At 35.2% G+C, this 13935-nt stretch overlaps 1 protein-coding gene across 1 annotated transcript in view; it reads right to left on the reverse strand.

Annotated features, from left to right (window-relative positions):
* Positions 1–13580, reverse strand: part of LOC127869837 (centromere-associated protein E-like) — a 60217-nt gene extending 46637 nt beyond the window's left edge. The window contains exons 1-8 of the mRNA XM_052412497.1: positions 12332–13580; positions 9518–9673; positions 5194–5333; positions 4621–4821; positions 3674–3821; positions 3132–3223; positions 1831–2027; positions 1393–1582 (exon numbers count right to left, since the gene is read on the reverse strand). Coding sequence (XP_052268457.1) covers positions 1393–1582; positions 1831–2027; positions 3132–3223; positions 3674–3821; positions 4621–4821; positions 5194–5333; positions 9518–9673; positions 12332–13535 — 2328 coding nt within the window. The 5' untranslated portion in view covers positions 13536–13580. The remainder of the gene's footprint in view (positions 1–1392; positions 1583–1830; positions 2028–3131; positions 3224–3673; positions 3822–4620; positions 4822–5193; positions 5334–9517; positions 9674–12331) is intronic.
* Between the last annotated feature and the right edge of the window lie 355 nt (positions 13581–13935).

A 13935-nucleotide genomic window follows, 5' to 3' on the forward strand; every position in this document is an offset into this window, starting at 1 on the left:
TCATCAACAGGAGTGTGGTGTGTCTATTCTCTTTATTTGGAGAAAAAAAAAACAATAGTTAAAACAATTTAAGATAATTTAACTGCATTTATTCAAACTATCTTAAACTAAACTCTGTACCTTCTGTTTTGTAAACTTGACACCCAACACAGATGAGTTGGCAAAATCTTTGTCCCTGATCCATTGGTATTTTTTCAACAAGTGAATCTTTTTTATGGGGGAGGGTGTGTGTGTGCACAGTGAAACTCTTATGGGTGTGAAAAAGCATAAGACAAGAGCTGTCAGAGGACAGCGCGCTCGACTATTCGAGTGCTTGACAGTATAACATAAGCCATCATGGTAAAAATGGTTCATATTCAATAATTATTTATACGATCTTTCAAAAATAAAAAAAGGAAACAAAAAATAAATTATTTTTATTTAATTTTTTTTTGGGGGGGGGTTGAGAGGGGGTAAAATGTGGGGTGTGTTCATTTATTAGACGATCTTTCAAAAAAAAAGGGGGAAATAAAATGAGGGGGGTGAGAGGGGGGTATAATGTATGGTGGGGTAATTTATTAGATGATGTTTAAACAAAAAATTGGGGGGGGGGGGGAGGTTGGGGGGGGGGGGAAGGGATTCTGGGTAGGGGCGTGGGGTATTGTTTGGGTGGAATCCATTGTGGTATTCAGGTAAGTGTTGTTTTGTTAAAGTAATAATAAAATGTGATCATAAATAAAGAAGTTATGGCAATTTAAGCAAAATGTTCAATTATCTAAGTGTAAAAGGGGCCATAATTATGTCAAAATGCTTGATACAGTGGTCTGCTCTTGTTTATAGGTTGGGGTCATGTTGGTAAACAAGTATGCAACATATAAAAGCAATATGTCAAAGGATATAGGAAATATTTGGGATAGTATGCAAACTTTAACATAAATTTCTCAATAATATGCATATTCTAAGTATAAAAGGGGTAATAATTATGACAAAATGCTTGATTGAGTTGTCTGCACTTGTTTATAGGTTGGGGTCATGTTGGTAAACAAGTATGCAAAATATGAAAGCAATATGTCAAGGGACAATGAAAATAATTGGGGTAGTACGAAAACTTGAACATTTGCACGCTAACGCAGACGCCGATGCCGGGGTGAGTAGGATAGCTCCACTATATATATTTCATATATAATAGTCGAGCTAAAAAACAATGAAATACTTCCAGCAGCATTCATGTAAATGAAGTTGCTTTGTAGATATATATTATTTAGTGGTTTCGTAAGAAAACAAAAATTGCCATACATTTATGGCTTATAATCTATATTTTATGTTATTTCTTTTGAAAAGTTTTTTTATGAAAAACTGAGAAATTGAATAAAGTATACTTGCAAAGGAGAGAATGAAAAGTGAAAGCAATACCTTCTGTTCCTGAGTCAGTAAGTCTGCTCTCTCACATCTCTGCTTGTACTCTAGCATGTCCTTCTTGAATTTCCTCAGCTCCTCTTTAAGCTCTGTGACTTCCGCTCTCTTTTGTTTGTTGCTCACCAAGCATCTCTCCAACTCGGATTTAAGACTGCTAACTACATCACTGGACTGGTTAGTAACTGAGCTGCAGAAAACAGATTTCAGATGGCTCATTAAAAATACAGCAAACATGAATTTCCAACCGGTAATAAGGTCACTGGAATGGTAAGTAACTCATTCGCAAAAATGTTTGGAATGTTATATTAAACTGGTAATTAAAAACTAGCAACTTGAGCTTAAGACTGGTTATTTCATTACTAGACTGGCATCCATGGTGTAAGCAGTATATCTTAGTCAACTTAGTTGCAATGATTAACAAACACAACAACATACTGATGTTTGACAATGGTAGGAGTCCCCTGAGGAGTATCAAAGTCCAGGGTCTTCTTGATGCCCAAGTCTGCCATGGAGTCGTTCTGATCATGGAACGCCGTTGCTGTTGACGACTGAACACCCGCAGCCATGGATACTCCCAAGTTGGAGGCAGACTCCAGCATCTGTACCTGCTCTTTGAGATCTTGAATTTCCTCCTGTATAAAGTAGAATGAAATCATTAGTCATTATAGTCAATGGTATATATGCATTGTTTAAAAAACAATATGTTTACTTCTTTAATATATGTGTTTGATGTATATGAGGCTTTTCACCCTTCCCCATTTAAGCAGAACCAACTATTTTTGAGATCAAAGACCATTCAAATAATACATACAAAAGAAAACTATTAACATTTAGCATATCTAGAAATCTAGAAATCGACAGCTTCTGCACAGACAAAGCAAAGCCTTTTGCATGGCCTTAAGGAATATATTTGGCCTGATAAAAGAAAAATTGTAATATCTTTCTATTTCGAAGAAAACAGACCCCCTTCTATTATGATGCGATTCTGTTACTATCTCAAAAGGAGGATAATTCCCTTCAAAATGAAAACCCTTTACTTTTTAAAGTAACATTACTACTCAAAATAAAAATTAAATTCGTACAATATTTCGTTAAATAAACTTAACCAATTAAAACTAAGTGTTCCTTATGGCAATTGCCGAAATTTCAACGCCAGATGTGGTCTGGTAAAATAGATGTTTGTAGATACAAAATGCTCGTTGTTTCCCATTTTAATTTCCGGCAACAATATCTATTCATAAACACATGAACACTAACATGGTGTTCGTGTGTCGTATGAATAGATATATTCGCAGGAAATTAAAATGGAATTGTGTCACAAATAAATAAAAACGAGCATTTTGTATCTATACAAATCTATGTAATCATACCACATCTTGCGTTGAAATTGTAGTTTTTGCTATAAGGAACACTGATTGTTTAGGTGTAAACTTTATTTTACGAAATACTTTAGGAAATTTTCGTTGATTTTGAGCGTTATAGAGACTTTAATAGATATACCAATGTTATAATAATTATTTGCACAACTTGCTAGGCATTGAAAAAGGAGGCAATCAGCTAAAAATTCACAACTGTTGCAACGGTTAAAGTACAGACTTTCTACAATTCCTTAATTTCATTTTCAAAATATTGAACTTCTAGCTTTTGACTATTGAGTATGAATGGCAAAAAACATACAAAATACTGAAATCAGTATAATACTGAGAACTTTAACCCATGCTGTGTTGTAACATTACCTGAAGACTTGAGCACATCTCGTCTGAAATGGTCCTCGCAGCCAAAGCCTGTTGAAAATGGATCTTCATCTGACTCAATTCCTGCGATGAGGCTGAAAGGTTGTGAAGCCATAGGAAAACATTCTTTAACAGGGGGCGATACATCAAATAGTTAAAAGCTTAGACATAGTCAAACATTTATAATACCAGTCTTCAAAATGGCTATGTTTTTTACAAACAATTATCTTGTTAATTAGAACTGATGAAAACAGATTAATTAATTAAACTAGAATACAATTTAGGAAGAACTGTTATCATGAACACCTCAAAATTAGGACTGCACTCATGAAAATACTTTTCGGATGAAAATCAAAGTCATGTTCATCAAACATATGCATATGCTTTTGGGAAAGACGCCAATCATCTGTGCAGATATGTTTACACAACCCATGAACACACTTTTGCTTACCCAAAAATTATTATTCACAGGGATAAATATTGTATACTTGAAATATTGCACACTCCCAGTAAGTATATAAACTGATCACAATAACATGGCTTACAAGCCTCTAGAAGATTGCGACATCTTTTCTGACTCTCCTCCAGACTCTGGGTCAGTCTATTTATAGTCTCTGCACGGGTGATCTGGGCCGACTCAGAGGCTTGAATACTGTCTGCAAGCTTCTGTTTGAGCAGACGGCATTCCTCAGACTGTGGAAAGACAAAGATACTAAAATGACTCATATTAATCAATGCTTTATAGGAATAAAGAATAGATATTCACTAGATTAGATGTAGTATGCAAACTTCTGTTTGAGCAGACAGAGTTCCTCCGACTGTGAAAAGAGAAATGAATTCTTAGTCCATATTACTTACAATTCTTAAGTTTGTGAAGAGAAAAGGTACTTAATGTTTATCATTTGATTGATTTATATTTAACAATTTTAAAGTTAATGGTGTTGACTAAAATGGTATTAAACATCTTGTTAATTTAACATAAAATGTTCATTTAACAATGCTGGTATTAATGTGACAATTGTAATGATTCTAGAAAAACACCTGCAAATAGTGAATTGAAAAAAAATACATGTACCCAAACAAGAGATGTATTTGTCAGAAACACAATGCCTCCTATTGTGCCGCTTTGAAGCCATATATTGCAAAACTTTAACCAAGGTTAAAGTTTTGGGACACACACAATGAATGACAGACAGACAGACCAAAAACAATATGCCCCCGATCTTTCGATCCGGGGGCATAAAAAAACTATTATAACTTTCTGAGGAATGAAAATGTTTTGGTGGTTATCCTTAAAACGTGTCATTATTTATATAGTTGACAGTCATTGAAAATATTGATTGGAACAAGCAAATCCAAATGCCATTATTACTTAAATAAGTGGTATAAAGTCCACCTATAAAAAATAGCAAGAATCTGAGTGTTCTGTTTGAAATTTTCTAGTGCAGGTTTGTGGGCTTTTGCTTATTTGATTAAAAATCTTTATTCTCACCTTTTCCTGTACAGTGTCTTTTAGTTTCTCCACATGTTCCTGCAGATGTTTGATCTCTGTCTCATACTTCTTCTGCAAGCCACAGACCACTGTGTCGTGATCATGTCTCGCCCGGGTCAATGTGTCGGAGGAGCCCATTTCTTCCAAGTGTTGGTGTAGAGTCTCTATGGTGGACTCTGCAGTCTGGAGTTTCTTGATGAGCTAAAAATAGATCAGGATATTTGAGGTAAAAACAGGCCAGAGATCCTACATTTGATCTCAATGTATGACAATTAAAACAGAACACTACAAGTTGTTGCATGACGGACGCTGCAGTCTGGAGTTTCTTTGTTAGCTTACATCAGATTATTTGTGCTAAAAATAAATCATACTATTTTAGATAAATATAGGACATGAAAATCCGGTTCTTTATTTTTAAGAAGCAAAAAGGGACAGGAAATAAATTCAAATTTATTCCTCTCTTGATGTTGTTGCAGGATTTATGTTGTGGATTTGGGAGTCTATTCCAGTTCATTTTTTAACTAAAAAATAGAGAACATAAATCAAAGTTTGACTCAATTTATTTAAACCTACCTCTTCCTTGGCCTTTTTAAGCCCCTCGATCTGCGACTCGCATGCATGCACACGTCCCACAAGCTGGGCATTATCTCCCTTGGCCTCTTGCAGCAGGGATTGCAGACTATCCACACTTTTGCTGGATCCCTCCTTTTCCCCTGCAAAGAAAAAATGAGAATATGATCCTCATGTTTTCCTACATGTAAATTAATTTTCTTCCCAGTTTGAAAACAGTTTTTATGTTATACTCCTTCATTGGTTACAAGTTTACTTGTACATGTGAATAAATTTTACTTTGCAAATGCATTGGTATATGATTGCATAATGTCTAAGTTTTAAGGACAGCGAAGTATGGCAATTTACATACTTTTACTATAAAAAATCAACCTTCCAAAAATGCTACAAACATTCATATAATTACTACCAGTCATAAGTAGTTCATGCATTCCAATACTGCATGCATTTTTTTAACTTACAATACAAAACAATGCATTTACCCCTTCTCCAAAAATCCATTATCTACCGGTATCTAACACTTGCAAATACAAGTACTTGCACTGGCTTTTATGGGAATTTATTTACCCAGGTCAATATGTCTGGGTTTCCTAAGATATTACTAGCTAAACTTATTATTGTTTGACAAATTGAACAAGAAGCAAGCTTTATGATGATTAAATCAAACATCATAATAACTTCATAATTGAAATTTTAATGACAAGTTGTTGTGTTTGTAAATCGCACATTCAGAACATTACAATAACCTAAAAAACAACTAATATGATACTTTAAAGCAAGCTTTAACATTTAAACAAGTGGGGCCATTCAAAAGAATGGTTTGTTTGTGGTATCACAACCTATAGAGGGGCATGTGAGTTGCATATAGATCTATATATTGATAAATGTACCAATGATGTACAGTAAACAATTCTGTATATTGGAACTCATTCATGGAACACCCACAGTTACAATTTTAGAAGCAATGAGAGGGCAAAAACTTGTCTTTGACAGCTTGTGTAAGAGCGTGTACATGTTTCTTACAGACTGATCAAGAAAGTTTATGCCAAACTATCTTTCTTGTAAACTTAGTAAAAAAAAAATAATTTTCATTCAGACCTCAGACAGATTGGGGGTATGGGCAGTTTGGTTAGTTTATCCCAAACAATTGTTTTAGGACGGCCTTGTTTACAAAAACCAATCAACCAATCTATGATTATGGTTTGATTATGTATTATCAACTTATCATTATCAGACAATCAATACTGATTGGGATTTAAGGTTAAGCAACCTGCCTCCTTTAAAAGACTCTGAAAACCTAAATTCAGATTGAAAGTCACATGGTAGACAAATGTTATGAAAGGAGGAAAAAACACACAAACATTTTGATATAAAATTAGTTTGGCTATGAGGAATCTTAAAAGAATTGTTAAAAAACCATTTATTTTATCAATCCTATGATACATACCATGTTCAAGTTGTTGAAACTATTTGATTTGATTCTTTCTACAGCACATAAATGAATGACCAGTGTTTTCAATACATATTTCAGTGTGTGCCCTATTCACCATGAAACAATGACAACGTCTATTCTTTCAATTTAGTTTATCAATTATCAATAACAGACATGTGATAAAGGATTAAGCGATCAAAATAACAAACCCTGAAATCTGATAGATCAAAGGCCAAACTATTTGATCAATTCGATACTACATCGCTATGTACATGTACTTTAAATATTTGTGTTGCTGAACTAGACATGGTGTTTTATCATTTCTTTTAGCGGGAAAGATTTTGATAACTCCAATACAAGTACCACTCATTAGACAAGAGATGTTTGTTTACCATATACATGTATACCCTGTCCACCACCCTCCCCAACTTGCTGCCAAGCATTAATATCTGCACTTGTTTTTTTTACATCTCAACATTAAGTTCATCTCTCATCCAGCTATATTTTTGTCAAAACACCTTAGTTTTTCCCAATCCAAAGGGACCCCGCCCCATTCCTAAAATGGTGAGAAAAAAAACTAGGTAATTCTCACATACATCTAGAACAAGAACCTTATCACAACAGAACAACCAATTAACTACATGTAAAGTTCACAATAACCCTTTAGATTAACGTCCATAGGCTTGCATGGTTAATCCGCTCCGTTTTAAGACTAATACTATTGGTTTTAACTTTTACAAGATAAACAAATGTAAGCTTCAATGGACTGGGTAAACATTGATTTAAGAGAAGATCAACAAGGCCTGCTTGAAACTGACTGTTTGTTACATGCATGTAAAATGGAAGGCAGCAATTAGTAGAGAAATGATTTGGTGTGGTTTGTTTTCTTTGTTCTTTTTGGTATTGGGGGCTTCCTTTGCCAACATTGCTGTGGTATGATTATATAAAAAAATAAAACAGAAAAGGTATCCAAGAAATACTAGCTGGCAAAGAAAGATAATTAATCTGTTTCTGCTCTAAAAATGTGTTCTTTTTTCATCTTCTTAAAAACTATAGACAAACTGGTCAAATTGATAATTCAGTAAATTTAGGTTTAAAGGGATCTTTTCACGCTTTGGTAAATTGACAAAATTGAAAAAAGTTGTTTCAGATCCGTAAGTTTTCGTTTTAGTTATGATATTTGTGAGGAAACAGTAATACTGAACATTAAACATGCTCTAATATAGCCATTATATGCATCTTTTGACGATTTTAAAACCTAAAAATTATAAAGCGTTGCAACGCGAAACGATTGAATAATTTGGAGAGTTCTGTTTTTGTCGTTAAATTTTGTGAAACTACGAAGATTGCTTATATAAGGTATAAAATACGTCACGAATGTGTACTCGGCGGAATAGCTCAGTAGGCTAAAGCGTTTTTACTTCAGGACTCTGGCAGGACTCCAGGGGTCACTGGTTCGAAACCTGCTCCGGGCAATGTTCTTTTCCCTTTTTTAATTTTTTTCTTGATTTTTTTACTGGAGCTTTTATGATCCAATGTTTACATTTATCAATATATAGCATTTAATGAATAAGTTAAAAAAATGCCAAAATCTGTGAAAAGGCCCCTTTAAGTATTACCCATTTTAAACAAAATTTTTAATGACTTGAATGAATCAGTAGACAAACTCCAACCTATAAAATAGATATGAAGTATATGAAGAAATATACTCGAGAAGCATTCAATACATTTACATGTACACTGTTCATTTCATTATTCCGGCACTTAACCCATTTATGCCTAGTGGACTCTCCCATCCTTCTAAATTGGATCAATTTATTTCCAAAATAAGGGATGTCTTGTATATTTATTTCTATATTTAGAATATTTCTAACAGATATTCCTTAAAGCAAACAGCGCAGACCCTGATGAGACATTGCATTATGCGGCGTCTCATCTGGGTCTACGCTGTTTGCAAAGGCCTTTTTTCTAGACGCTAGGCATAAATGATAAATGGGTTTACCCTTAAACACACATTAAAGGAAAAGGCAAATTACCAAAAGCAACTATGTTCTTACAATATTTTTTTCCCAAACTTTTAATGAAAGTAACAACTGTAATTTTGTTTTAAAGTTATATTTTTGTTATTAAATTATTTATGTTTTTCCATGTATCATGCTGTCTTTTTAAAAATTGCATCAGTGTCATAATTTAAATTGCATTTTTTGGGCAGGGTTTCTTTTTTTTAAACAAACACAAACATACCTAAAATTGTTTGACTGTAACATTTTACATACAAAATTGAGTCACCTCTAATATTAACTATACAAACAGCTTACCGATGAGCCTGTAAACATACACTGTACACCAGGTGATACGCATGTCTAATATGGACTGTAAGCTTACACAACAGTTGTCAAGATCTGCTAATAAAACCCTTATTTTGGTGATTGTTTTCACATGAAATAATGTATTACTGATCATTTCTTAAGATAAGAAAAATATGCATTTGATGTTGACAATAAAGACAAATACAGTAAAAAGCAAAATATTAGTGTTTGCCGCGGAAACAGAAATTAAACGATAATAAAGATAATGTCATGATATTAATAGACAAGTTGGTAACCAACTACAATTTTTTGTCAAAATACATGTATGTTTAATGCGGCTGCAAATATTTCTACTAATGGATGGAATACAATGTAGGAGATATCTGATAATGCCTTCTAAGGTATTAAGTCTTAAACCTATTTATTTTAAGATAAAGAACAAACATTGGCTGACACTCTTGTAGAACTCGTACTTGAACTTTTATAAGAAATATTGCTTTGGAACGGACCATAGTGTGCAAAGCTTACACCTTATCCATGACACAACGTTTTTTGTAAACCAGAAACTAAGCACAGGCCCACCTACCCTTTGCAACGGACAACTGGTGCTTGAGAATACGGAGTTCTCTCCCTGATTCACCCTTTAGAACCTCCATTTCGTTGGTGAGCTCTTCCAGCTTCCTCCCACGCGCTTTGTACAGGATCTGAAGCTGTGCAAGTTGTTGACTGTCCCCGCTGCCAGCTGGATTTATAGATGAAATTTTGCAGACAAGATTTATCATGAAAACGTGAAATACATTCATCATTCAAGCTATCATGTGTGAATAATAAACAGAACAATCTTTTGGGTTGCATACAAAGATTTGTTTAGATAGCTCAACACCAACAGTTGCACAGAGTAAATGCTTGATGTACTTGAACATATGTCGAATAATGGCATTTGGCAATCCACATTCTGCAGACTGCAATTATTTTTATTAAGCCAAATAAAAAGCCATACTAACAAGAGATGTGTTTGTCAGAAACACAATGCCCCCTATTGCGCCGCTTTGAAATAAAATTTCAATATATCATTTGGCAGGTTTAGATTTTATCTCCCTTTTAAACCTTATTACTTCCATTGGATTGTATATTTATTACTTTTGATCTTGAAGGATGACCTTGACCTTTCACCACTCAAAATGTGCAGCTTCATGAGATACACATGCATGCCAAATATCAAGTTGCTATCTTCAATATTGCAAAAGTTATGACCAAGGTTAAAGTTTTGGGACACACACAATGAATGACTGACTGACTGACACAGTGACAGACAGACAGGGCAAAAACAATATACCCCTGATCTCTTGATCCGAGGGCATACAAATTAAATAGTGTCGATTTTGAAAGAAAATTTGCCTATATTTATGATTTGTTTTTACACAACTTGAAGTTTCCTTAAAGTTTAGGAATTTGACTGGCTCTCACTTAGATTTAAGGGATGAAATGACCACGGTCCATTTATCGTGGAAACGCCATTTTTAATTAAAAGGACATTCTAAAATTATAAAATAATAGTAAATGAATATTTGAAGACATGCCAAAAAGTAACCCAAATAAAGCATGGAGCAAGCCCTCTCTTATAAAGAAAATAACCAGGGTCTTCCCCAGGCCGATTAAGCGCCCCTTGCCGGGGCGCTTGAATTTCGAAATCAGAGTCCCCGGGGCGCTTGAAATTTTCCGATCAGTGTATTCTTCAGTAAAAGAAAGTGGAGATTGTCTAAAAAAATCAAGGTTTCCCTATCAGTGTATCAATATTCCCTGTTTTAAAAGAGCACTCGGTACCTACTTTCACAAGTAATCGCCTTAAACACCACATGGGGTAATGGATAATCCACTGATAAGAGAATAGCATGACGCGCGTATCGATTATTCTAGCCACATTACACGGTCATTTAAATGCTGACAAGGATGTATCTGGTAACTTTCCAGTCGTCAAACTGTGAAGTTCATCGTCCAATCGGTTACGCGAATGCTTATGAGGGCGGGGTTAACTATCGACCATTATTTTTGATTGACGTCGGGCATGAATTAAGAGTTTATCGCAGCTTGATTAGCAAGAAGTTGTACCATTTGAGTAATATAAAACCGGTAATTAGTACAGTACAGAACATTAAAGACGGTTTCGGGCATCATCATCACACCTTTTTACTGTAAACAAGTGTTACCTATGACTCATAATTAATACGAGAAATTAATTGCAAGTGGTAAACAATTAATTATTATAGCGAGTAAGTTGTGCAAATGACTCCCGGTTACAATTATGTGATAACAATTTATTTAATTCCAGTACATGTATATTTCAACATGTCCATTTATAGAACTGATTCACCTCGTTTTTCTGACATTTATTCGACACGTAATGCGCTTTAACAAATTTTCGTTGAATTAATTACGCACACTTGTAAATGTTTCGTCCGATAATCGATAGTTAGAAGACTGATGATGGCAACCGGCCGTGATCCTCGTGGACAACGTGAATTTCATGCATAATTCCGTCAAAACATTTATTCGACTCGTAAAGTGTGTAAACAAATTATCGTTGAATTTATAACGCAACGGTTAATATTTGTTGAAATCTGAAATGGGAATAATTAAATTTGTTATCCGAAACCCATTACCGTAAGTCGATGTTGACGCGTTTTTAATCCGAAACACACTTCCGAATGTAAATGTTACCGCAACGTTAAATATTTTGCTTCAAATTAGCAGTGCAAATTTATTTTGTGTCGAATCTTTTTCTCAATTAAAAAGAGCGCGAAAATTATGCAGCATGTACAACGTCGCGTCTATTGCATACAAATGGCGTGTATTGAGCGTTTTAACAAGCACACAACAGGTCAGGGGATTGACGCATACTCAGAGGCAATATTTCATCAAATCTATAAATAGTCACTTAAAAAATGGCAAGGTTTGTGTTAAAGAAATAATTGAAAGCTTTTATCGTAAATATTTACCAGAAAGAGATTGATAAAAACGGAATAAACGGGATTATCGGGTAATAAATAGAAACTTGAAAAATAGTAAGTATACAGTAATAGAGTCGGGTTGAAACGGATGTATTGGGGAATCGTTCGAGTCGGGATTTTACTATCTGTGCGGAAAAGTTTTTAAACAAACAATATAAAAAAAGTATATTTTTAAATGACTGGGGGATTTTTTTGAAGAGTCATAGCGCAACAAACGACGTCTTTTGACGCTGTTTTTTTTAGTTATAACGCACCACAGAACGTGAATTGACACGTTAAATTAAAAAAAAATCAACGTAGGGAGGGGACACCCCTCCCGAACCCACCCCCGGGGCGCCTGAACAAATTCCTGGGGAAGGCACTGAATAACATATATGATAAAGCACACAAACCTTGTTCCATAAATTCCGTCTCCACTGTCTGTTCACTGCTTTCTCTGTCTGACCTTTCACTTTCCCGTTTACCCCCGCTATCTCTATCATACTTCACTTTTAATGCAATCCCTTCTGACACTTTGTCTTTCCCCTCCACACTTTTATCACGAGACTTTGATTGGGCCACAATGTTCATATTCTTGTTCTGATCTTTGTGTGCATCATTGGAAACATTTTGCAACCTATACGTCACTTGAGGTAATTTTCTGCCACTTGGCGCACTTTGGCTGGGCTGTGTGGTAGATTTGACAGAGGTCTGAGTTGGCAGTACTGTTGTTTCCACTGCAGTTTTTTCATTGTTATGTGAAAAGAAACCTTGGTCCGCACTCTGAAATGCCTGAGAATTGTAGTTAGGTATGCCTTGATCTGATTGGTCAATATGGCCACCAGCATGGTAACCGTGGTTTTGGTAATTATGGTGATAGTATCCCATGCTGTCTACAACATTCCCACCCTCAGCTTCCTCCCTATCACCAATCATGTGGTATGGGCGATCTGTATAAATGTTCCGGAAATGATGGTGGGCTTCATGATGAGCGTTCCCATGGTAATGTTCATCATAACCATGATGATGCATAGGATGAGCAGTAATATGGTCAGGGTTGTGAAAATGAGCATAATGCCCTTGATCATATGGGTGTTCAGCTGCATGGTAATGCTGATGTGACGGCATGGGCTGAATGTCCCCATTTGCATAGTAACCGGTTTCCGGCAAATGAGCAGCCTGACCCTGAAATTCTCTGTAGGCCTCCTTGAACTTGTGAAAGTCTTCAATACTCCTCCGCAGCACATTTTCTCTGTCCGACAACGAATGGTCACTAAGTAAATCACTTTGCGAAGCCTGCCTGCTCAACTGACCTTGAAACTGGTTGCCAGGCAATGGATACACATTTCCATGGAAATCCACACTATTCTGATTAATTTCCACAGAACTCTGGTAATCACTGTCTAAATTGTCCCTGCTACCATGACGACTTGGGTTGCTCTGCTGGTCAAGGTCATTTTCAGGAATGTGACCTTGACCTTTGCCAATTCGACTCTCCTTGGAGGAAGCAAAAGTGGGCAAACTTTCGGTGCTGGATCGTAGTTGGTTCACTCGACCTCTGGGAAGTTCCTGTGTCTGTGACAATCTGCCTAGCTGTCCATACTGTTGATAATTCATTCCATTTTGGTCTCTAGAGCGTATAGGATGAGAATCCGGGTTCCTCTGAAGCCAGTCTGTTCCTGGGTGTTCTTCAATTCTGTGGAAAGATAGTTTTTTTTTATTTTAATTTCAGATGCAAGGATAAATGCTTAAATAAGCAACATTAACCATTTTTAAACATATAATACAGTAACAGTTTTTATAATTTGGAATGGGCAATTTAACACCTATACATTATACATTTTGTTCTTTCAGTCCTATACACTCATTGTATGCAATCGAAAATAATTATATTGCTTATAACATTTTATTGCAAAATATTATTGCACTAGCAGACAACATTGAACATAAAGAATGAAACAAAATGTCAATAAACAAATAGCTACCTTTTTTTTCAAATATCTTAACTGAAAATTAT

Source organism: Dreissena polymorpha, chromosome 2, assembly GCF_020536995.1.
Source record: "Dreissena polymorpha isolate Duluth1 chromosome 2, UMN_Dpol_1.0, whole genome shotgun sequence".
Lineage (NCBI taxonomy): Eukaryota > Metazoa > Mollusca > Bivalvia > Myida > Dreissenidae > Dreissena > Dreissena polymorpha.